Source organism: Coffea arabica, chromosome 2c (assembly GCF_036785885.1).
Source record: "Coffea arabica cultivar ET-39 chromosome 2c, Coffea Arabica ET-39 HiFi, whole genome shotgun sequence".
NCBI classification, from domain to species: domain Eukaryota; kingdom Viridiplantae; phylum Streptophyta; class Magnoliopsida; order Gentianales; family Rubiaceae; genus Coffea; species Coffea arabica.
The window spans coordinates 23,391,350-23,415,333 of NC_092312.1; the positions used below are offsets into that span (position 1 = coordinate 23,391,350).

The following is a 23,984-nucleotide window of genomic DNA, read 5'->3' on the forward strand; positions in this document are numbered from 1 at the left end:
ATGTAGAGTTGTCCGGGTGCATATTGAACAGATGGTTATAAATGTAAGACCATTTAGAGTTGAGTAATTAAGCCCAGTAGGCCATCATGTGGAGTACCTGTTTAAAGATTAGACAATTCATCTTATTGTTTATATCTTACCCTTTTGCTAGAAAATTTATCAATGAAAATTTCTCGAATAAATCAACCTGTTTGCTTGCTTGCTTGCTCTTTTTTTTTTTTAACTGAATGACAAGCGAAATCGGAAGTCAAGTTAAGGAGAATTAAGGTTGTGTTTGGATTGCATTTTTCATGATTTTTCATGGAAAAAATACTGTAGCGATTTGATGTATGCGAGGAAAAAAAGTAATAGGGAAATGTGATCACGGAAAACAACGTAATTTTCCGACGAAAAACTGCAATCCAAACAAGGCCTAAGTGTTTTGTAAATCAAACCCGTATGCTATAACAGGAAAAAATTTATACCCAAAACCTAATAAGTTTGATGATCATGAGATTTTTAAGTCGACCGTTAAATCTTTCTCTTTTCTTCTTTCACTTGTACGGCATGCAAAATAATTCAAAAGGACAACTTAATCAGGAGCTTGAGGAAGCAGAGAAGGCATCTAAAATCCCAAATCAAATCTCGAATGTCGTGTTGCATTCCAATTGATTGTATCATAAGGTTCATTGTAGAGCTCTTTTCTCAACGATAGTAATCAGATGGATCGGTGATTGGCCCACCCAACATATTTCCTCCCGTACAAATGGAGTAATGTGCATGGGGCATATACGTTTCCCGTAAATAGCACCACAAATTTCGTATCTTGAAACAAGAAAAGAAGATTGCAATTCTACGGTTTAGCATACGTCCAAAGATCAAAATAATACTTCTATTCTATGTTCTACAGTCCCTTTAATGTTAACATAAAAATGAAAACGTTGCCTATCAATCTGAGCAGTGACATGCTTAGCTTATGCTTACCAGGAAAAGCATTAGCTTTTAAATTAATCCCTCCAAAATTTTAATGCCATTATAAAGTTCTATATATATATATATATAATCTTTACAACCAAAGTTCATGTAAAGGTACTTGGTGATGTGGTTTGATTTGTGTAGTAGAATTCAATTTTCATTTTTTTTAAAAAAATATAATATTATACCTCTGTTTGGATTGTTGAGTTTTTCAAATACACATAAAATTTTTAAAAAGTACTCTAAAAAGTAGTCTAATTTTTTTTAATGTTTAAAAATATCCCAAAATATATTATAAAAACTCTGTTACAGTAAAATTTTTCAAAAACATCCCCGACAGCTAATCCAAACGGTGTATATTCAGCAAAACCTGAACCGGATGAACTGCAACCAATTTGGAGCATTAATTGTCCTCTAAGGTACAATTGCTGAGATCTCAGATCCGGGCATGTCCTCTTTTTTTTTTTTTTCTTTTTTATTTTAATGAATGACAAGATCCTCTTCTTCCAATAAAAGTTTTGTATAGTTTGTATCCAGGACAATTTGGCCAGGAATTTTGCCGAGAGACTCATCTTTCCCCAGGATGGTATCATTGTTAAAGCCACCGTGATCTAATATCCAATTCTGGGCATTTGAAAGAGCTTTTACCATTCGGGCCATCAACATTTTCTCCCAGCAAACGAAGACCAACATACAGTTATTTGCTGTCCCGAACATGGTGCTGTGATCTTCTACGTGGAATCCCCATCCTCCATCTTCATTCTGCGGATTTGAGTATAGCCAGTGTTCAACAAAGAAGCGAAAATTTTTACGAGAGATTTGAATCTTGGCCTCAAATAATGCAAGATTAGGAATTTTTATTGTGATGTGATGCGTAAAAAAAAAAAAATTCTGTACAAGCAATTAAAAAGTCTACAATGTTTTGCCACTCTTTGAAACATTGTCAAATGTACTTGATACCGCTGCAATACTTGCAGTTTTGATCGGGTGGCTGATGCTGTTGATTTGACTTGATCATTAAAATGTTAATCTCAAGCTGTAAATTCATTTTAGATTTTGCAGGAAAACAGCATATCACGCAGTTAAAAGAAGGGGAAAAATTCATACATATCCCACAAACAAAATAGAATGGACGCAGAATATTAATTACATCAATTAGGAGCTTCACAATACTTTCAGCTAGTTTGTTTTTAAAGTATTTTGCAGGCTCTGCGTTTCTTCTTCTGTTTTTTGGACTTCGGAGGCCGCAGAACCACCTTAATTGCAGCATCAAATACTGCCTTCACATTCTGCATTACACAATAGACACGAACTCAGAGTTCAGGCCAACTGAAGCTTTAACTCGAACGGTAGTCATGAACAGCATGAATTCTTCTAACACATTCATTCAGGATGATGAACACAGTTGACGCTCTTTAACATGAAAATCTGATACCGCTAATAAACACTTCATGACGGTATTCACAATATCTCCAGAGCATCAGTAGAAGGATTTACCGAGGCTGATATGTTTGGAAATAATTCAAAGTAACTTAATGAGCTCCTAGCTCCTTAGGATAGGCGACTCCAAGTATTACAAGAGCAGATTTTGGGGTTGGTATCTACTTCAGGAAAGAATACCAAGTAAATTCTAACACTGAATGGAACTTGAACTTTCACATCTTTCTCAACTACAATACCTCATTTCTGCAACACCCAACCCCCCACCAAAGCCAAAGTAAATAGCAGCTATGGTGGAACTTTAATTTCTTTTTTCCCCTCTCCAGAATTAAAGACAATATTTCTTTAGTCAATCAGCTTTGGCAAAACTGTCACGAGCAATTTTTATTCTTGGCGAATGGCACACCAATTAGTTTGGCAGAAGATATAGTGGTAATTAAATTTGAGTTAGCTGGAAGAGCATATTTGAGACAGACCTGTTGTGTCTTTGCACTGCAATCAATATATGCCACAGCTCCTATTTGCTTCTTCAGTTCTTCACCCTGTAATCAAGAAGTTTTGGAGTTTATAGTATAATGAGAGGTAAGTCTCTGTTGCCACCACATTGTTGAACATTTCAAGTCAACACCAATTCAGCTGTTTGTCGTCAATTTCCGGTACATGAATCATGTTGTATCAGTCATTCATATTGGAATTTCTAGTTGGTTCAAGAGATCTTAAAATTTTCACATTCTTTGATTCTTGATCTTCCCCACATCCGAAAGGTACAGCTCACTGAAGTCTAAAGGACTACTAGCTTTACAACCAAGTAAGAATATTCATCTATCTAACTACATTACGTTTCTGTTGCCTGGACCTACTACTAAACAATTCTATCTTTCTCGAACATGACCCGTAATTATTGATGACAGCAGCAGATTGAAAAGCATTTTGAGACGGACAACCTATGATGCAATACTATAAGCTCAGAATAATCAAACTTACTCCTAAAGTGTGGGAAGGACTAATAAACTATAAGATAAATAAAGCATCCAATCTTTTTTTTAGTGTTCCAAGATTTTCACATTTCATTTGAGCAACTCCATTTGCATATACCGACTATTGTTCTAATTCTGAATTCTAGTGATGAGAGGGGTACAGTGATAGGGCAACTACATGTCAAAAGAGGATTGTGACCACTGGCTGTCAAGCATTCCTTGTATTGTTCATTTTTAATGTACTAAAGGATTATCTTAGAGTAGATTTAGAACATGACAAAGTACCATGACATCAGGTAGCACTGGCAGCAAAGAGTTAAGGGATGCTGCTCAAGGCACGCTGCAGGCACAAGTACAAGATATGTACCTGTTCAGGAGAAATAGTACATGCCCCTGGATAGTCCAGCTTGAACTGCTTATCATCTCTTAAATCTGCCATTACATTCAAGTTTATGCAAACGTCAAAAGAAAATCAGACAAGATGCCTCACCAATAGTCTGCGTTCGGTAGCTAAAAGATATCTGATATCTGGAAAGACAGCTTTCTTTAATATGCGTACTAGATAGAAACAGGGGTGGCTTGGCATACATTGCTCATGCCACCAAACATCTACATCCCAGGATCCCAAATGCTTTCAAGAATCATGCCTTAAAAACTGATTACAGTCAATGAATAAAAATTATATCAGCCTGATGGCCACTTGCTTATTTGATTACTGAAATTTTATATTCAGGGAATTTTGTCCACATGTACAATAATGTGCTCATCCAACATGTATCCATAAGTTTATCTATAGCGAATCTTCTCCCAATACTAATAATGTTGTAGACTGCTTCAATTCAAGTTCTACTCAGATAACTTGAGAGTGTAGACAAAAGAAACAAGCACAGAAGATTATTGTTCTTTACATACTTCAAGTGCTTGGAATCTTTATATAAAGAGTACCGTTTCACTAATGCCATTAAGAAGTTATGAATGGAAGAAGTATACCTAGTTTGGTCCCCACTAAAACAATGGGCACTGATGGGGCATAATGTCTTAGCTCTGGAACCCACTTCTCCAACGAAACCAGAAGGAGAAAGCAAAAAGAAGCAGCCATCAGTAGGTAACTTCTCAAGGAATTTGCTGCTAAGGAATAGTTAAAAACTCAAGGGAAAGGAGAACCTTACTTTTTTCGAGATGTTCTCAAAGCTAGGCCTACTTATGAGAGAAAAAGCAAGGATGAAAACATCAGCCCCTCTATAACTAAGAGGCCTCAGTCTGTTATAGTCTTCTTGACCTGCAACATATGTATGAAAATGAAGGAATTCAATGATTATTCAGGACCATCCAACCACTTCCTAGCATCATTACTAATTGGGCCACCTCATTTGGTCACTGATTTGTTCATAAAAGTGCGTATTTCAGCAAGATTTATGATGGAAAAAAAAATCATCAGAGGATTCAGATGCGGGCCATTTATACTGCTGCATCCCACTTCCTGCTCAGCTCAACTATCTGACTGTGGGCATCTTTCTTAGCTATCCCTTTATCATTATAGCTGGGGAATAATGGTGTATTCTCGAGGATGTCTTTATCCATGTATTAAGTGGTGAAATTGACAACTGAAGTCATGAAACCCACGGCATATTCTATCATCTAACATGTATAGTCTCTCTCTGGTAAAGCTTGTGCTTTACATTGTTGTCTCTGATCATCTTCTGCTTGGGGTCTCATCAGGCGGTTGAATTTTTCTAAAGCCAAAATAAGTTTATGGACATGGCGAGGCAGAATTTCTTGCTGATCATAAACACAAAAGCGACAACAAAAAGGGATCTTCTTCCAGATGTAATACATAGCAAAGCTAGATTCTGATTTCTGAAACAAAGACTAACAATTCTGAGATTCTGATTGGGTATTGCACATGTAAATTAAGAACAGGAAAAATATCAATTTAATGGTTTAACTCAGAGCCTATTCAAATTTCAAGAATTGAAATCGTAATGCAAATTAGCCATCAAAAAGTTGCCACATTCTTCCAATTTCAACATGCATATCAGTGTACTCGCTTTCCTTTAGAACCGAGAGCCACAACTCATTACAATCTAAAACAATCGCGCTGTATTGTGCTTTCAGATTCACAAGCCAAGAAAAGGGAAAGAAAAAACTGTACCAGCAGTATCCCAAAGTCCAAGATTTATGGTCTGACCATCAACAATCACATTGGCACTGAAGTTGTCAAAAACTGTCGGAACGTAATCCTAGAAGAGAGGAAAAGAACTGAAAAAAATGAATCCTTTCCCATAATTGACTATCACATCCTACAAAAAAACATTTGAATAAAAAAAAAATGCAGGAGCACACAGATAGAAGGAAGTTGGGGAAGACGGTTAATGACAGATGAATTAACAAAGGTAACATTAATTGCTTACGGTGGGAAAGGTATTGCTGGTGTAGGAAATGAGAAGACAAGTCTTGCCAACAGCTCCATCTCCGACAGTCACACATTTGATGAACTTTGATGCAGCTGTTGTTGTCGTTGATGTACTATTAGCAGCATCACTTGTACTAGTCATGTTTTCTCATTCGTACATAAACCAACTCAATTCAAGACAACCAAGCACACCCCATTAAGCACTCCAAACTTGCTTGAAACTCGAGAAAGTAGCAAGAATTTATGGAAAAGAATCGCGGGGTTTGAACAAATTTTTTGCTTGCTCTTGACTTCTTTCTGCCTATGTGACTAAATGTATCAATCAGCTAAGCTAGAATTAAGGCTTCATGTACGAACCAATGGCCTGATTAATTGTTAATGTTGTATGGATGGACACTTGGACAGGGACATAAATTGTGGGAGACAAGAAAAGCGAGATTTTCTACTGAGCTTTTCTCGGCAGGAAAGCTATGAGACGACTTTATTTTGAGCTGTACAAGCGGCAAAAGGAAATTGGCGGACCCAATCACAAGGAATGTTCATCACGCGCTTCATTCCATCACTGTGAATGAACCACTGCTTTCTTTTTTATGGTGATTCTAGTAAATCAATGAAGGTTTTGAAAATCATTGCCCTTGAATATAATTTGAAAATAATTGATTGGTGATCATGCTGACAGTACATGGGCGTGAGATAAATTGTCTTGCTAGTAAACTCAACAATGTACATGCCTATTGATAAAAAATAAAAAAAAAAAAAAAAGTTTGACCATATAAGGGTTGATTTAGGTGTGTTTGGATTGCTGAATTATTTCACATAATATTTCGCTTGTATCATAAATATATTTTTCAATTCACATTTTTATATTTTCAATTATTTTTTTATCTCACATACATCGCATCGCAAAAGTGTTACAATAATTTTTTTAAATAATACTCTAACCAAACCATGTTGTTAGGCCACTTTTCTTTTTCACATTTACAAGTACTTTTCAATACATTTTGTTGAAGACTATGTGAATATTGATTTTGTAGTAAGAACTATGTCCGACTTGGCTTTGTATCCTCGTCACATGCGAATGATTTCACGAAAAAAGTCTAATTTTAGCCAATAACAAACTCTTTCTTTGTAATAAAAGTTAATACAATGTTGTATGTGCATAAACAAAAAAACAGTTGTGTTTGGATTGTATTTTCTAGTATTTTTTGTAGAAAAAATACTGTAGCGATTTGATGTATGTGAGAAAAAAAAATAATAGAAAAATGTGATTACGGAAAATGACGCAAATTTCCGGTGAAAAATAGCTATCCAAACAAGGCCTTCTTTGACTTAAGATCCTTCAATGATACTGTCATTTTTTAATTAAAACTATAGTTGGAATTTGGAGGAACATGGCAGCAATTTTTAACAAGTAGAGGTAGAATTTGTTTACCCTCCAAATTTTGACATAAAACGTGTCGAATTTATGATGAAACAGAAATTTTTTTTTTTTTTTGAAAAAAGAAGGAATATTGCGAAGACACGCGCTGCATACGTCTGGAAATTGGCATCTTTTTTCCAGACCGACTTTCTGGAAATCGGTTATTTGGTACAGTTCAAATTCTGTGAGTAATTGGGCCGTAGACGTCAGTCAGTCAGTCAGTCTTGACAAGGAACGAAAACTAACCGAATTGGGCGTTGGATTGGATTGCTGATTGTTGACGTGTTGTATCGTAATGTTTCAACATAAATGGAAAGGTTGGTCTTGAGGCCACGTTTCGTGATCTCAAATTTATTTTCCAAGTTAATACAGGCGCTGAAGTGGGTGGATGAGGAAGAAGAAGGAAACAAGGGAAATTTTTTGTGTGTGTTTTTTGTTATTTTGATATGTGTATTTTAAAAGTTTTGTGAAGTTTTTTGACATTTTTATAGTTAAATTTATTAAAAACTTGTAAGAAAAAAAAAATCATCCTAAAAACTCGCATGCCAAACGGGCCTGCAATATATCAAAATTGGTATTTTCTTTCGTCAAGAAAAAAACAATTAAAGTGGGGATTGGTAGACCCCTGCAACTTTGTTCAATCCAAAAGGAATCAAGTACAAGAGAAAGAATTAATGCCCCAACTCAAGCAATTTAGAGTTGTTTGGATTGTAGTTTTTTTGGGAAAAAAATGATGTTTTTCATCGGCACATTTTTCAATCGCTTTTTTAGTACTTATATAAATCAATCAAAGGTTTTTTCAAAAAAAAAAAAAATTCACTAGTTGAATCACCGAGACATTGACTGATTTATTACTTAACTGATCAACAAATTTATTACTTAATTGATTTAATTAGCAATCCAATCCGGTTCTATAGGTGGTCCATCGGGTTGATTAATTTGACCGTCAAGTCAGGGGAGATTTTATAACTATGATCTGGATACAAGTACAATTACTTGTGGAGTGCAACTCATGTTAAAATTTGATTTCATTTGAAATTGGATGAGTGGAATTAATTATGAAACATATATATTATTTGGTTAATGTTAATCAGAATAGGTTAATGGGTATGATAGGTTCATTTTATGGGTTTTGTGATTAACTACCTTTTAGTGGGGAAATCATGTAACTCACTTTTTTAATTGAAAACAACAAAGTTACAAGTAAGAGATAGAGAGTGTGAAGACAATTTAGAATAAAAAAGGAGTAGTGAAAAAAATGTAACAAAAACTAAGGGTCATAACAAAAACTAATTACTATTAACTAGTTAATGACAGTGATAGTGATTGATGAACTTAATCTAAATGCCTCCTAAAATTTGTTGTTCAGATTGTTTTAGTGTATAAATTATCACGTACACCCTTTTTTTGTTTGACCCTTCTACCCCTCTCCACATCCTTCCCATCTGTAATTGTTCGAATCCTAAATTTGATAGTAAAGAAGACTTTAAGAGCTTTTTTCTAACAAAGGCTACATACGAGTCAAATCACTTGCGATCGAAATCAAAGTTCGACTTAGTTTGAGCTAGCCAAGTCGAATTCAAGGTCGAACTTAAGTTCAAAGACATTCAATTCTTAATATATATGTTATTTTTTGTTTTAATAGTAAAATTACATATATATTCTTAATATTTTATTACTATTTGTTGAGAAAATCACTTACTACTACTTACTTCTTTTTTTTTAAAAAAAATAAAATAATAATAATTATTTTTTTAAGCTTGACCTCGTACTCAACTCAACTTAAATTTAAGATCGAGTTCAAATTCGAACTTTACATTTCAAGTTCGAGCTCGATAATATTAAATCAAACTCAAATCGATTCGTTTATAACCCTACTTCTAGCCATTGGGTATTATCATGCACACTTGTGATTAGCAATTATGGAGATACCAATTACCATTTTCTTCTTTTTAGGGTGTCCCTCACAATCAAGCAAAGCAAAGCCATGCCCAGGTCAGCCTATTTGGAATCCACCAAATACTCCAATCTATTGTAGGCCAACCGGGCGGGGCGGGCATATCTGCAGTGTAACAGGGTGCACGTTTCATTCAGACTCCAAGTATAGCACTCCAGGCGCCCAACCCGAAAATAGCCTTAGCCCAAGCTGCCTTATGTAGCCATCTTTGATTGTTTTCCCCGTCGGGCCCCGTCCAAGTGTTCCGGTGATAGCAACAGAACAACAGCGGCAAAAATCGCCGAAATCTAAGAAACGATGTCGTCGTCTTCGTCGCCTTCTCCTTCAAGCTCAAGAGCTCAGTCACAGATACAGTCACCTCCATACCCAAGCGCAGCCAAAATCTCTGATTCTCAATGCTACCCTCAATATACTGCTTCTCTCAAATGTAATACTCCACTGCTTTCTACTAATAAATCCACCATTTGATTATTACTTTCTTTCTCTTAATTTTCAGTTTTTTTTTTAATTTAGGTTTTCAATATTCTTATTATTTACTTTCTTTTGATTGGAAATTTTACTACTCCTTGTAGAATATTGTTACCAAATTTATTCAGAAATGAAATAATTTGCAGCATGATTTGTTTATCTTTTAATGATCCTTATGCCTGTAAAATATTTTTCAAATTTTGCAGGCTTAGAAGAATTTAATGCAGATAAAAGTAAATGTCAGCAACATTTTGATGTTTACAAGGAATGCAAGAAGAAGGAGGTATGCAAATTTCTCCCAAACCACCTCTTCCTGAACCCATCCCACGGCCCACCCCCACCGGAAAAAAAAATTATGAATTACTTAAAGATGATTGAAAATTTTGTTGTGATTCTTTTTTCCTGTAAAATATTTATCTTTGTGAATTTATTTGGTAGAGTATACTAGTTATAAATGACGTTGGAAGTGGGGAAAAATAAACTGCCTTCCATGCTTATGTAATATATGTGATATACTATCATGTTGTGTGTAATTTTGTTTTGTGGGCTTCTTTCTAATGGTGTCATATTTTATGTTGGTCACAGCAGATTCTTAAATGTCCTTAGACTGGGGGGCCAACTTGCTTTTGATGTGATTTGCTAAAATGTGGTATGAGTCAATAATCTATTCTCCTTTGTGGCTTGATTGTGTGTCTAAAACTTGTTATTTTCTGGAGTTCAATCGGTTGATTCTTTTTACTCTGATCTTTGGGTTGTGTGAGTAACTAGCATTTATCCAAGTGGTCATTAATTAGCTTGCACTATCTGATGTTTAACTTCAAGGATTTAGTTCAAGTTCCACCAAGTCTATTCATCTGCTTATACAAGTTTGTAGCTGTGAAAGGGAATAGATTACTGGGATACGTTGTGTATTCGTTGTATCATTTCTACTGAGTTAAGTTTCTGGATATATTCAGTCAATTCTTCCAGATAGCTTCATGACATTCTTTTTTGGCTCATATTTTCTACAGAGGGAAGCTCGGCTGGAGCGAAATAGGAGTAGATCTTTCTTCTCTTGAATTTGCGTTTCCTGACTTTCAGTTCTTCTTCTGAGTAACAGATATAATGTACTTCTGAAGCCTTCTGATATTTCTTGTGGCACGTTCTCTGATCAGAGTGTACGGTTGCCAATTGTAGGCTTTATTGGACATGTAAAAATTAATAAAAACCTTATAAATCTGTTTTTGCATCAAAAGTTCTCTATGTGATCTAAGCTCCATTTGGTTCTTAGAAGATTCTTTTCTGCCTTATCAGGGAATATGAAACAGGTAAATAAAACCTGCTTTACAATACATTATATGAGAATAATGACAACGCTGGAAGATTTAAGCTCCATGGGTTAAATTTGGTTCGTCTTTGTTCTGGGAAGAGATAAAGCCTTTTCAGCTCGTGTTCCACAATATTCTTCAAGTCAGGAGCAGAGATTTCCAAACTTCTGAACAGGAACAATAGCTGCATATCTACATCACAACATAATAACACTCCACTTCCCTAGGATAACACTGCACTTTGAAATGTTCTTTACAGTCTTCTAACATGAAGCTTAACCCCATGCTGAGGCTTTATGACTAGTTGAAAGGCAGGGGAGTGGCAATATGTTGGTGACAAGGAGAAACTGAACCTTGAGAGAACAAGGGATAAGATCACCTTCAATTCTGCCATTGCAAAGTGGTGACCTACACAAACGCGAGACCCAGCTCCAAATGGCATATAAGCTTGTGGAACTTTACAAGCTCTTGCTGTTCCATCTGCAAACCTTTCTGGTTTGAACCTACGTGCATCTCGTCCCCATAGTTCAGGTTGTTGGTGTAAAAATGCTATAGGAATCTGAATGTTGCAGCCTTTCGAAATTCGTATGCCTTTCAAATTTTTGTCTTGTAAGGCTTCTCTTACCAAAAAAGCCGATGGTGGGTAAAGACGTAGTGCCTCCTGAATTACCATGTTGAGCTGCCAAAATGAAAAAATTGGTAAAGTCAAGTAGGTGCTAAAATGCACCAATTGTCCGTGAAATAATGTCTGAAAAACGATTAATGGTTGTTGTCTTTGAGATGGAAGTCTTCCTGGAGCAAATTCAGTAGTAGAATGAACATCATATTTTAACTTATTTTTCCCTGTACCAAGCATATAGATTGGTTGCATATTGAGCCTAATCTCAGTTCTACCATTTGGGAAGTTGTCTATATGTCCTTTTCGAATCCTTGATTACTTCAATTCTATTGATTATTGACTTTGTTAAAAGAAAACTACTCTTGATGAAGGAAATGAACTATGTCCTGTTCGGATATTGATTAGTTTCATTCTATGATTTTTAAACATTTCTTAAACGAAAATTTGTTGTTTCATTCTTGTCTGTGTTTTATCACTGTGTTTGTATTCAAACAAATCTAAGATGAAAAAATGGATTTTATAAAGCTTCCCGTGAGTTGCTTTTGCGCAACACTTCAATGTGTCAAATCTTTTGAGATAAAAAGCAACTTTCTGATCCTTTAAACAGTTCTTTCCAACACTGAAATATGTGATTATTGGAAAGAACAATCATTTATTTGATAGAAAAGCTGAAATAAAGTATTTGAGATTAATTCACTTATTTTAGCATGCCTAACCCATTTTTGTTTTTGTGAGTTATTTTATGAGTATATTCTGATGGAAATGTCACAGACGCTTTTATCCAGTTACTAAGGTCAGAAACTTAAGGAGATTTTTTTGACCATCACATATACCATTTTCATGCTTCGAAACTTATCTGCATCCGGAGGATTGTGTCCGCAAACTTCAAGCACTTCTCCACGAACACGAGCTTGCCAGTCTGGATGTGCAGCCAATAACATCAAACACCAGGATGCTGAGGTGGCCGTGGTCTCATGCCCCGCAAAGTAAATACTCTTGCAGTTATCAATTATGAACTTATTGGTGGCAAAATCACTGGTAAAGTGGCTCTTGTCCCCTTCGCTCTTAGCGGCATCAAGTATCAGTTGTAGAAGGTCTTTATGGTGCGCAGTTTCAGTTCTCGTTTTTACCACTTCTAATATCATGGAATCTATCTCTTCCTTCAATCGCCACATATCTCGGTTATGTTTGCTGGGAACATACCTGTCATGTTTATTCTGTCATCATCAATATTTTGGACATAGATTGTTCAAAGATGACCTACAAGAAGTACCAGATTGCAAGTTGGCTCTAAACATTGAAGATTCTACATGAAGCAGGTTACATAAGTGATCATGGAATAGATGAAACTGTTGCTTGATCCTTGAAGGGTGTCAAAAGAAATGTTGTCGTTTCTTTTTTTAATGAGTTGCACTAACCTTAACCCTGGGACTCCAATAAGCCCCTTTGACATGATCTTTTGAAGAGTGTGAAGCTTTAAGAATATCTTTTCCCCCTGGGAGTAGCTGCTCCCGAAGCAAGCTCTCGAGATTATGTCTGCTGATAGGCTTGTCAAATCCTCATCAACTCTAATTTCAACATCTCCCCGTTGATCTTTAGTCCTGGTCTCCCATGATTGTAAGATTGTGGAGGTGGTATCAACCATGAGGCTTACCATGTCCTTCAGGTAAAATTATGCTAATGATGAAACATTTGATGTAATTCTCAGTATGGTAAAGCGTCAGGCAAACAATGGACAATATTTTCAGCTATATCCGCTGATGAAGTTCAAAGGTGGGCTCACAAGTGGTTGGTGGAAACTTAAAATCAAACGACTTGGATTTGCCAGATTCAGATTTTTTTTTTTTTTCTAAATAGTATTTACTCGTTCGAATTATCATTGCGGACTGCAAGATCCAGCCTAAGATTTGGACACAACAGGGTTAACAAGAATGATAGCCATGAAAAATTGTACAATTCAATGACTCCATGTATGAGACTTGCCAATTGAATAGTGCTTCTGCTTTTCGATTTCTTTGTCCTTTCATGCTTTATGAGATATTTTTCTATGTCGAACATTGTTTTAACGGCAAACAGATTAAATGTGCGGTGGAAAGTGGAAACTACATATTGCAGAAAAGAGTAACCATTTACCTTGACCTTGTCGAGGTAGAATTCAGAAGCAATTATCTTCCTTTGGAAAGTCCAGTAAGGGCCGTTTGATGAAAAAATGCCTTGACCAAACAGAGGGCTATAATCTCTAGATATATAAGAGGGTTTCCCCAAATTTGAGGAGTTCCAAAGGCTCACTTCCTTCGCCATTTCTGGGTCCATGATGCAAAGTGTTTGAATGCTTCCAGTAGAATACAAGAATATTGGTCCTGCAACAGTAGCAAAAATTTTGTCTCAAAGCAAAGAAACGAAAAGTTGAGCCCCCGACGGGTTGCTCGTGTGATCATGTAGCCCTAATTAGGGTGAGACGGCCTGAGTTCGATCTCGAGCTCAGCAATCCGGCGTAATTTCCTGAGGATCAGTGGGGCCCACTCTCCTCAGGGTTGGGGAACTAGTCGGGTGTAGACCCGGATAATCCCAACTGGAAAAAAAAAAAAAAAAAAGAAACGAAAAGTTGAATTTTTTGATTGTCTTGTGGTGATGCTTTCACACCGCATTCCCGGTCCAAATACATATTTCCTTCTCTTTCTTTCTTTTTTTTTTCTTTTTTTTTTTTTTTTTGGGAAACAATCCTGAATATATCAAGTTGCCATCCTTCCTGAAGAACTTTGGGAATATGGAAAACATCAATTCTGCACCGCTGATGGCAAAACCTTTGAGACGAAGATGATCACCAAACAGCCTATTATTGTCCACAAGAGATATTAATACTATCTCCAAATAAGTGTAAATATTAAAATGTTGGAACCAACCCATCCTTGTGCATTGGCAAGTCACGATTCCATTAAGAGAGTAAATCATGAAATAATTCTCTAATACAGGACAGAGCAGCATTGTGCGCTATCAATCCTTTAATCAAAATGGATTATAATAGCATTTCTTGCTTTTAAACATGTTTGTCTTCACACGAGTTGAAAAGGAAATTGCCCTTAGCTGTCCAGTGCCCACATGTGACAAAGCAAGACAAAAGAAATGAATAGAAAAGAAGAAGGTTGACTCAAAACTTTGTAGTGTTCTGCTTCTGCAACAATGGCAGAAACATGAACCGATAAACTATAATATTTTCAATGCTCAAACTTGACTTCTTTTCAGAAAATTTAATACAAGAAGAACATAAATGCAGTAGAAATAAAGCTAAAAATTTACATGAAGTACCGTATTCATTTCGCCACTGCTGAAGATGTGGGAATACAGCGGCAGGCCAAGCATGAGACAGTTCATCACTGTTTGTCGCAGCCATGGAACGGGTTTGAAGGTGAATACTTTTCATTTCAGGGATGTTTCCGTAGAAAAAAACTGGTGAAGGCCCTTTTATCCCTTGTCTTCTCAGCTTTGATCGGATTCGTTTGGGCTTGAGCACCAAGGCATGGTAGAGTTGTCCCAGCAGAACCAAAGCTGCTGCAAACACCATTGATGAAATGACCTTTATTGTGAGAGATTGCTCCTCTTCCATCTCCTTGCTCTTTTCTGATCTTTCACCTCCCCTTTGGTTACCCTCGCCCTTTTTGTTACCCCCTTCCCCCTTGACAGTTTGTGCTTCTTGGGATTGGATTCCTTTTGGAAACTTTAACGGTCTGGTAGGAAGTGCATAGGTTTTTTATAGCGCATCTTTGGGAATTAGGCACCCTTGATTCTTGAAAGGATCAAGACAAAGTATAAATACGCAAGGGGTCTTTACAATTGACAAGTGCATGTATCTATATACTACGAAAGTCTATCTATGGTGGAAATTCTTATGCTAAAACAAGTAATTCGTGGTTCCACTTTAATAATCTTATTTTCCTTTTTTGATACGTCCAAATCGTAATTTATTTTTTAATTAAAAAATATAGTTAACTTTTAATTTATCTAAAATACTCTTATTTAATATAACTTATTACCATTAAATGTAGCTTATCTTATTTAATACAGTCAATTTTTCCACCAATAATTACTTTGATATATGTGGTGCAATATACCGTCATTATTATTGTTGTAATTAATATAAATAAGTGATTAGTGATATCCTAATGTTAATGTAAGGGTATTTTAGAAAAACAATAAGTTAAATTTACTTTTCCAACAATGTTAACTAATTTTTCTCAAACTATGTGAGAACAAAATCAAAACTATCAAAGTGAGATGGAGGGAGTATCACTAATTTACTACCAAAGAAGCAATGCAGGATTAGAAAAAAGATTAATTTTTCCTACAGTATCAGTGTATATATTGTTGATAAATATCACATCACCTAAATTTGAATTTGAACATCAAAATTTGTATATGTAGCATATATCTAAACTCGCTAGTATATACACTGTCAATATATAAATGATTTACTCTAAAAAAATGGAATTCTAAATTTTTCTTTTTTTGTATTCTTACCTTTTTCTCTTATTTTTCTTTTTATTTGGGCAAGCGGGTTTGTTTTATTGAGGAGAAAATAGCTGTAGGCAAAACAGCAATCTATAACTATATCTGTATAAATTGAAGAAGAATTTTTCAGTTAAAAGCTTTCCTTGACTTCCAAATTCTCAATTCCTTTTTCGTAGATTTTTTATTTATTTTAATTCAAAAAATGTAATGCCAATTCCTCATTCGTAGCTTTTCTATGTATTTTAATTCATAAAATATAATGAGTTGATTTCAATCAAAGTCTTGATTGTGGGCTATATTCTCATCATTTCAAAATTTAAATTATTGCAAATCTTAATAATACACATGACTCTAGCATTGAAGGAAAAAGGGGTTTTCTGATCCACATGTATTTTTCTTTATGTATTGATGCGGTTGAACACGAGACCCATGGTGTTCAAGTAGACCCTGTGAAGATGCCTCAAGACCCAGTGACACGAGCACGAGTTAAGAGATTCAAGGAATCGTTTCAAGCTTTGGTTCATGCCGTCCAAGCCCAAGAGAAACCGCTCATTGAAGGGTTTGAGCTGAAAGATCCTTGCAAGACTACTAAAGTGTTGCTTATAATTAAAAATGCAATTGAAGATGCGCTCCACTGAGCGTTTCCAAGCTTTATTAGGTCTTAGTCAAGGCTATAAATAGTCTCAAGTCATTGTTTACATTTAGTTTTTGTGATATTATTAATAAAATTCTAGAATTTCGTCTTCCGTTGAAGCAAATTCCTTTAGCTTGTGAAAACTAGTTTGAACTTCCTAGAGTTGATTCTAGGTGGTTTTCTTGACTTATCAATCAAGCACACATACTTAAGTGTAACGTCCTCTACCGTTGAATCTATCCTTGAGTGGTCCAAGTTTGGGTTAGACTCCATCGATCTTGCAATGTGTCCTCTAAGATCCCAAGTTTGCTTCTGCGCTCATATCATGTATTATACTAATTTTAAATTACTATTGTGAATTCTTTTTTTTATCTCTAAGATACATTTTTGTTTCTACATGTATTATTTTTGTTTTCTGATCATGAGATTATCTAGACAAATGCCTAGAAAAAGGTTTTACATATTGTCATCTGTATCTCTATACATCTATAGATTCTTCATGCAATTTTTGTTCCAGACCCTTTGAAAAAGCTCCTAAAATTCCCTTTTCTAAAAAATACACAATCCAAATATATATATATATATATATATATACATATATACATATATATACACACATACTTAGAAATGGCTAATAAATTTAGTAAATGAAACAACAACTGCACAAGTTTTTCGATTTTGCTATCCAAAGTAACAAACAGAATAAAAATATAAAAACTTAGTCAACCAATAGTCGAAATTTGGTTGCACAAGAAATAGATGAACCTTTTATTATTTTTATATAAAAGGTTATTTGCGATAGAGAATACCAAACCAGAAAAAGGGGTTTTCACTAAAAGAAGAATGTAATTTTTATTCTTACATCAAGTGAAATTCAAATACAAGATTATAAACAATATTTTTTCTTAAGAATTTGTCACAAAAGTGAAGTTTATACATGTAATTAGTTGTAATAAATTTACTTTCTATACATTATAGTGTATTGATGGCATAAGGTTTTTTATGAAAATTAAATTATAAAAATACTTTTATCAATTTTTATGTACTGTGCATGCTTTTATTTTCCATTTTACTCTATATCTTCATAAAAAAATTTTACTCACCTCTATTCACTAATGTTCTACTACTTAAGTTGTATATAGTTTAAGCATTAGATTCTTAATTTACAAAATATGAGGCCATATTGAAAATTGTAAATTCATGTAGTACTTAATATTTTTGGGCCAAATAAACAAACAGAGATTTTGAAATTTAAAATTAAAATCATATAAAATAAAGCCTTCATAATTATATTTTAAGGCCACCTAACACAATGACTAAAAAGCATGACATTTTTAAATGATAGACACAAACAAAAGAATTTATAAAATATTTTTTTAATTTGTGTCTGTCGTTTAAGTTGTATGTCACCTTGAATATAATTATTCTTATTTTTTTTATTCATCTTGAAAGCATTCGATACTGTATGGATTTTATGCCAAATGTAATGGACATGATGATTAAGAAATAAATTAACATTTTGACAAATACTTTTTGAATTTTTTATATGATGGTTGCGAAATAAATTGGCATTTAGCAAATATAATTTGGTTTTAGATCTATTACAATTTAATATGACATGTTTTATGTGTTATGCCATTAAATTTTTTTTTTTTTTGTAATGCATGTTTTTACTAGGTAGACGGTAGCTAAAAATTATATATGTTTTTTAATTTGTAGCAAAGAAATGGTGGGATTTATGGAGCACGAAGATGGTAGGTGTAGCTAAAAATTGTTTGATATTTTATAGGTTAAGCTATTATTTATTAAATTTCTATGTGTTATGTATTCCTATAACTATTTAATTTTTTTTTTGTAACATTCTTTATCACCGTGCGTAGCACGGATTTTTAGACTAGTTATATAAAAATAAGACCACTCAAACTTTTTTCTACCAAAAAGAAAAATGTACTATATATAAGGAGGAGAAAAATATGCGTACGATAAATGAAAGGTCTATGCACAAAAAGAGTTAATAAAACATTACACAGCTGTGATAAAGCCTCTTAAAATCTAGTTCCAGCATCGACATGTCTACATTCAATTCATGACATCTATTTTACCACGTTATGTCAAGCATCACTGCAGCATTTCACACACGTACCATGTCTCCTATGTCAAACGATATGCCTTTGGAAGTTAAAGAGATCCACAAACAAGATTTCCCACGATAAGAAGCCTAATCCATTTCCCTAATTCTAAGAAGCCATCATTCTTGTGACCAAATAATTACGATCAATTTTTAGAAATTTCGGAAGCTTCTTCGATCGTGACAGTTGCGTGTTTTCACTTGTTTTCGTCGAATATCAATCAACTGCTATTATGGGCACAACAGTCTGGACAGGCCAATTTCCTAATCTTTCCATAATTAAACTAACTTCAAACAAACATGCACTTATCAACCAAATGATGCAAGACAAGAGATCGATTTGGCAGGCCACCAGTGAGGTAGTGACTACCAATTTCCAGCATGGTGTCGGAGGATTAACAATTGGGTTGAAAACGAGAGAGCATCTAAGTAGTTGGCTGTGAGCCTATCCCTTTGTACAATCATGAATCTCGAGGAATCACAGCCTAAGAGTTGATGTCACACAAGATTGGGCGGCGCTTTTTTTTTTTTTTTTTTTTTTTTTTCAATTCCTCAATTCCTCTCCTTTTGTTTAAGGGGATCGTCTTTGTTTGGCACCAAGATGTATTATTTGGAAGAAAGGAGGACTAGCATTTTCTTGCTCCAATCAGAAATAATTCTTCATTTGTAGTTTTCTCCGGCAGTTAATTAATAATTTTGGGATTGCTTTCAGGCTGCAACCTTTTCTTTTCCAATTTTTTTATGTGGATAAAAGTTTGGATAGATTCAGTTTCGGTCAACAACACCATTTATCAGGGCATGTCCCAAAAATTATAACGCTTACGGTGGCTCTCAAAAAGCATCAATAAAAAATAAAATCATTTCTTAGGCATCAACTTTAGCACCACTACAGCAGTATATTGTCTGTTAGATGAGTATCAGTTAACTTGGCAATCTTCTTTTATTTGCTGAAGTTCCTCTTATTTATTCAATAGTACAGATTTTCAGGGCATGTTGTTTTTTGTCCACTGGATCATCCCAGGCTCCAAATTGGGATTAATAAAGTCGACTATCAATTTGCAAAGTGTATTGTTCAAGTTTCTTTGCCATGCAATAAGAGGGTGCATCAAGATGTCCCAACCAGATGGAACTCTACATTTGTGATGCTGGATAGTGCACTTGAATACAAGCTTGCCTTTCATCAGTTGCACGTGGTTGATCGCAGCTTCAGTAGATTTTACCCAACTGAAGAAGAATGGCTTAGGGTGCAGAAATTTACAACACTGCTGAGGCCTTGTTACGACCTGACCACCCTTTTTTCAGGGACTAACTATCCAACTGCAAATTTGTATTTTCATGGTGTCTGGAAAATTCAAAAAGTTATCACGGAAGAGATCAATAATTTAGACATTGAAGTGAGTGAAATGGCCAAGCAAATGAAACTGAAATTTGAGAAGTACTGGGAATGTTATAGCTTGGTTTTGAGTTTTGCTATCATTTTGGATCCGCGCTTCAAAATGGATTATGTGGTGTATGCTTTTAAGAAGCTGTATCCTTTTGATTATGAAGAACGTGCTAAGGAAGTTCGGGATAAATTTTATTTACTATTTGAGGAGTATGAGAATACTTTTGATGGTGATTTGCTAGATGGATCAATAGCAGGCTGCTCTGGTGGTGATTTGGGCCATGACAATGATGATTTTGTTGAATTTGAGAGTCGACAACATGCAAACAAGAGGAATAAGTCACAAGTAGACTCTTATTTGGATGATACTCGACTCCTTTTAACTGAAGAATTGGATGTTCTCAATTTTTGGAAGGAAGACAAAAATCGGTACCCTATTCTTTCTTTGATGGCACGGGATATTTTAAGTATTCCTATCACTACAATGGCCTCGGAATCAACTTTCAGTATTGGTGGTAGAATTGTGGGTAAATTTCGTACTTCACTCCTACCAGAAAATATGGAGGTCTTGTTATGTACTAGGGACTGGTTATATGGAGTAACAGGTATGTTATACTTAACCTTTTTGTGCACATGATCTTGTATTTTACTTTTTTAGTCACTTATTGAACTTTACTTTTGATTTCAGCTTCTGAAGATGAAGAAGATAGAGAAAGACTGAGTATTGACTTTGCACCTTTAGTTGCTAAACTTACTAACCTTCATGTTTAGGTAAGCTGTATTCTTATGATCATCACAACAAGAAGCTCCAGAAATTTTTTGTTGGAAAGTCACCTTCTGAGCCATTGAATTATTTTGGTTATCCTTAAAGCATATTCTAGAGGAAAATGTCACACCATTGAATTAATATTTTGTACCGCATGGGAGTGAAAGAACAATCTGTGTGAGCTTAGGGTACCATTTCATGCTTGTATTGTATCATTTGGTAGTAAGTTAGGCAGGAAGGCTAGGAGCATTTATCTTTTGTTTAAGCTTTTAATTATTGCGTTGGAATTGATGATTTAGAATGAAAAGGATTTTCTGATGTTTGTTTGTAAGGTCTGTTTAGCTTCACAAGGAAATATGCTAGTAGATTAAAGTTGACTTTTGCAGTATCATCCCTTCCCTGTCCGTTCACACTTCACAATTCTGAGCCTGACTGCAAATTTTTGTTTTGTTGACTGTCTTGATATATGGAGATTGTTAGAAATGTGGTGAAAAGAATTTTATGTTTCTGTCTAGATGAAATTTAAGTAGCAAAAAACAGAACTTTGAATTTGGTTCTGGTTGCCAGGAATCTTCTCTATTTTGTGTTGAGCCAACAGCAAACTTGTTGGCGGAATCCAGCAGTGAGCTAGAGGAGTTTTATGCTATGCAGTTGTACGAAGCTTGAGAAGCTGAGTGCTTGTTAAGTATTTTGATAGAGTTGGCTTCACCTGGATTTTGAAAACTGAGAAGAGGATTTTTTGTTGCAAATTTGAAGTACTATCATTTCCATTTACTTATTCTGCTTCTGCTACCAGTTTTTTTGTTACAATCCTTGGTAGGAGTATTAACTTGTAAAATTTTCATGGATTGTAAGTGTATTTATTTCGTTTACCAATTTGTGGGAATTCAAGTAGCTATTGTTTATTCTGGTATTGGCAAGTTTTGGCCATGTAACCTTTCACTGTTCTATCAGTTATTCCAATTTGTTGAAAATTTATCTTTGTCTGTATGCTAAATGAAGTGATCGCTAATCCTCATCAGGATTTTTAACTATTTTTTATGTTAACTATTTTTGTTTTATTTATTATATTTATTTGTTGGTTTTGTCTTATCGCTTTATTTCCTCGTAATTTATTAATTTGATCATTTTTTAGCATTACTAATTTATGACAAATTTTAGCCTCCTTTCTTACCTTTTTAAAATGAAATTTTAAATTTATACATGAAAAAATACTAGGGGTTCAAAGTTTTGAATTAAATTTTTATGTTAACTTTCATATTATTTAGTCCAAATTTTTAGATTCTCATTGTTCAATTATTAAATAATATGTAATTTTACAACATAGCATGCGGATGGAAAAAAATTGATAATTAGACTTATTTGGCATAATAAGTAAATATTTAAAATTAATGATGGGTGTAAAATGGTATAAATTGATAATTTAGTTTACAAAATGAATTTATATGAGTTTGTAAAAAATTAGAATAAATGGGTTATGAATGGATAATTCAATTACCCAACTCATTTTTTGACTTACCCATTTATATCTATCTAATTAAATGGATATAAATGGATTGACTCATTTATACCCATTACTCATTTTATCTAACCCAAACCCGCCCAAATCACCCATTTTGCCACCTCTAATGTTGAACCCCCTTATACACCCATGTTAGACTGCACTACCTTATGCCGGATGTTCGAAAAGGGATCAAAATTGTTCAGGAATCATGTTATATTCCCTTAGCCACGTCATTTGCAGATGGCCATCACTTTGATTAATCCATCCACTAACATGCCATTGTTTCCACACAAGAATCACATTATTAAACCCCATTCATCTACTAGGCAAGTTCATAAACCAAGATAGAAAAAGATTGAATTAATTTAAACATAGCCAAATTCAAGTCAAGTCTCTATTGAGGGGAAAAGAGTCTCAAGTCTATTAGTTTTATTTGTCGTTCACCTTAGTTGAGGATAACAATAATGTCTATATGGACCAATGCGTATAAGCAACGGGCCAAATTGGATTGAGATGATTTTAAATAAAATAATTTGTTTTACAAATTCTAATTACCATTTTATTTTTTTAATTATCTTTTTATCTCACATACGTCACATCATAAAAAGTATTACAGTAATTATCTCAAATAAATCATCCAAATAAACTCCTATCCAAACAAACCACATGGTTTGCATTCCATGATTGAATTTTTACATTAATATCATTGTTTATAAACAAAAGAAAGGAAAGAAATTGTGTGAGGGTTTGTGTTTACATGTTGAAGTGAGAGTACAAATTGGAAGCCTCGTAATCAAGTTCTTTTGGTTACTCTTTTCTTTTTTGTGGTTTTTTTGTGGGGGGGGGGGGGGATGTATATACAGGAGGAGATGCCAGCTCCAATTTTATTAATTATCTCAAAATATAAATAAAAAATGTTCATTTAGCTACTTGACAACAAGTTAAAGTAATTCGATTATATGTTTTTGTTGCTTAAACTTCAATATCCAAATCAAAATGAATATTCGTATTTCTTAATTATTACAATATTACTTTCTCCTTAATCTATTGTTATTCAAACAATGTTTGGTTGTTGATTAGGCATTTTGATTTAACACTATACGATAACCACACATTCTAAACTTTTATCTTTCATTCCAAATATTAATTTCTACTATATTTAAAACACAATTTGTCTTTAAGATGAAGAATAAGGACCATAAGGGTTAAAAAAAATGTTGGATAAATGGGAAAAAATAGAAATATAAACAGAGGGTACAAATTTGAACTTCACCAAATAAAAAAATTGCTTATAAAAAGAAATGAGGAGTATTTTGAAAAAAAAAAACACCAGAATTGCGAGAAACAGAAGCATATTTGTATTTTACCCCCTAAATTTACTTAATCTTACATTGCCCCTATGACGCTTGAACACTTGAATATAGACATGATGGTTTGCCTAAAATATCTCACTATTTTGTACTATTTCCACGTATTGCAAAGATAATAATGATTCTCATTGAGGGCT

At 34.3% G+C, this 23,984-nt stretch overlaps 4 protein-coding genes across 5 annotated transcripts; 2 read left to right on the forward strand and 2 right to left on the reverse strand.

Annotated features, from left to right (window-relative positions):
• Nucleotides 1-1,942: 1,942 nt before the first annotated feature.
• Nucleotides 1,943-6,164, reverse strand: LOC140035242 (rac-like GTP-binding protein ARAC4). Its single transcript, XM_072075382.1, has 7 exons — nt 5,783-6,164; nt 5,524-5,611; nt 4,541-4,650; nt 4,362-4,425; nt 3,739-3,803; nt 2,871-2,936; nt 1,943-2,243 (listed from the first exon to the last, which is right to left on the reverse strand). Exons 1-7 carry the CDS (start codon nt 5,924-5,926, stop codon nt 2,145-2,147), a joined length of 636 nt encoding a protein of 211 aa, XP_071931483.1. The 5' UTR covers nt 5,927-6,164; the 3' UTR covers nt 1,943-2,144.
• Nucleotides 6,165-9,155: 2,991 nt separating this feature from the next.
• Nucleotides 9,156-10,863, forward strand: LOC140035244 (cytochrome c oxidase-assembly factor COX23, mitochondrial-like). Of its 2 annotated transcripts, XM_072075386.1 has the most exons (4): nt 9,156-9,588; nt 9,836-9,912; nt 10,218-10,278; nt 10,640-10,863. In XM_072075386.1, the coding sequence occupies exons 1-3, from the start codon at nt 9,459-9,461 to the stop codon at nt 10,233-10,235; spliced, it is 225 nt and encodes a 74-aa protein (XP_071931487.1). In that variant the 5' UTR covers nt 9,156-9,458; the 3' UTR covers nt 10,236-10,278; nt 10,640-10,863. The 2 variants fall into 2 exon arrangements, with proteins under 2 accessions (XP_071931487.1, XP_071931485.1); XM_072075384.1 differs by lacking the exon at nt 10,218-10,278 and having other exon boundaries at nt 9,163-9,588.
• Nucleotides 10,864-11,003: 140 nt separating this feature from the next.
• On the reverse strand, nt 11,004-15,372 carry LOC140035243 (cytochrome P450 714C2-like). The gene is made up of 5 exons (XM_072075383.1): nt 14,862-15,372; nt 13,689-13,915; nt 12,974-13,215; nt 12,389-12,758; nt 11,004-11,615 (listed from the first exon to the last, which is right to left on the reverse strand). The coding sequence occupies exons 1-5, from the start codon at nt 15,157-15,159 to the stop codon at nt 11,190-11,192; spliced, it is 1,563 nt and encodes a 520-aa protein (XP_071931484.1). The 5' UTR covers nt 15,160-15,372; the 3' UTR covers nt 11,004-11,189.
• A 4,593-nt stretch (nt 15,373-19,965) lies between these two features.
• LOC113729707 (zinc finger BED domain-containing protein DAYSLEEPER-like) lies at nt 19,966-20,978 on the forward strand. The gene is made up of 2 exons (XM_072076828.1): nt 19,966-20,812; nt 20,896-20,978. The coding sequence occupies exons 1-2, from the start codon at nt 19,966-19,968 to the stop codon at nt 20,976-20,978; spliced, it is 930 nt and encodes a 309-aa protein (XP_071932929.1).
• The last annotated feature ends 3,006 nt before the right edge of the window (nt 20,979-23,984 follow it).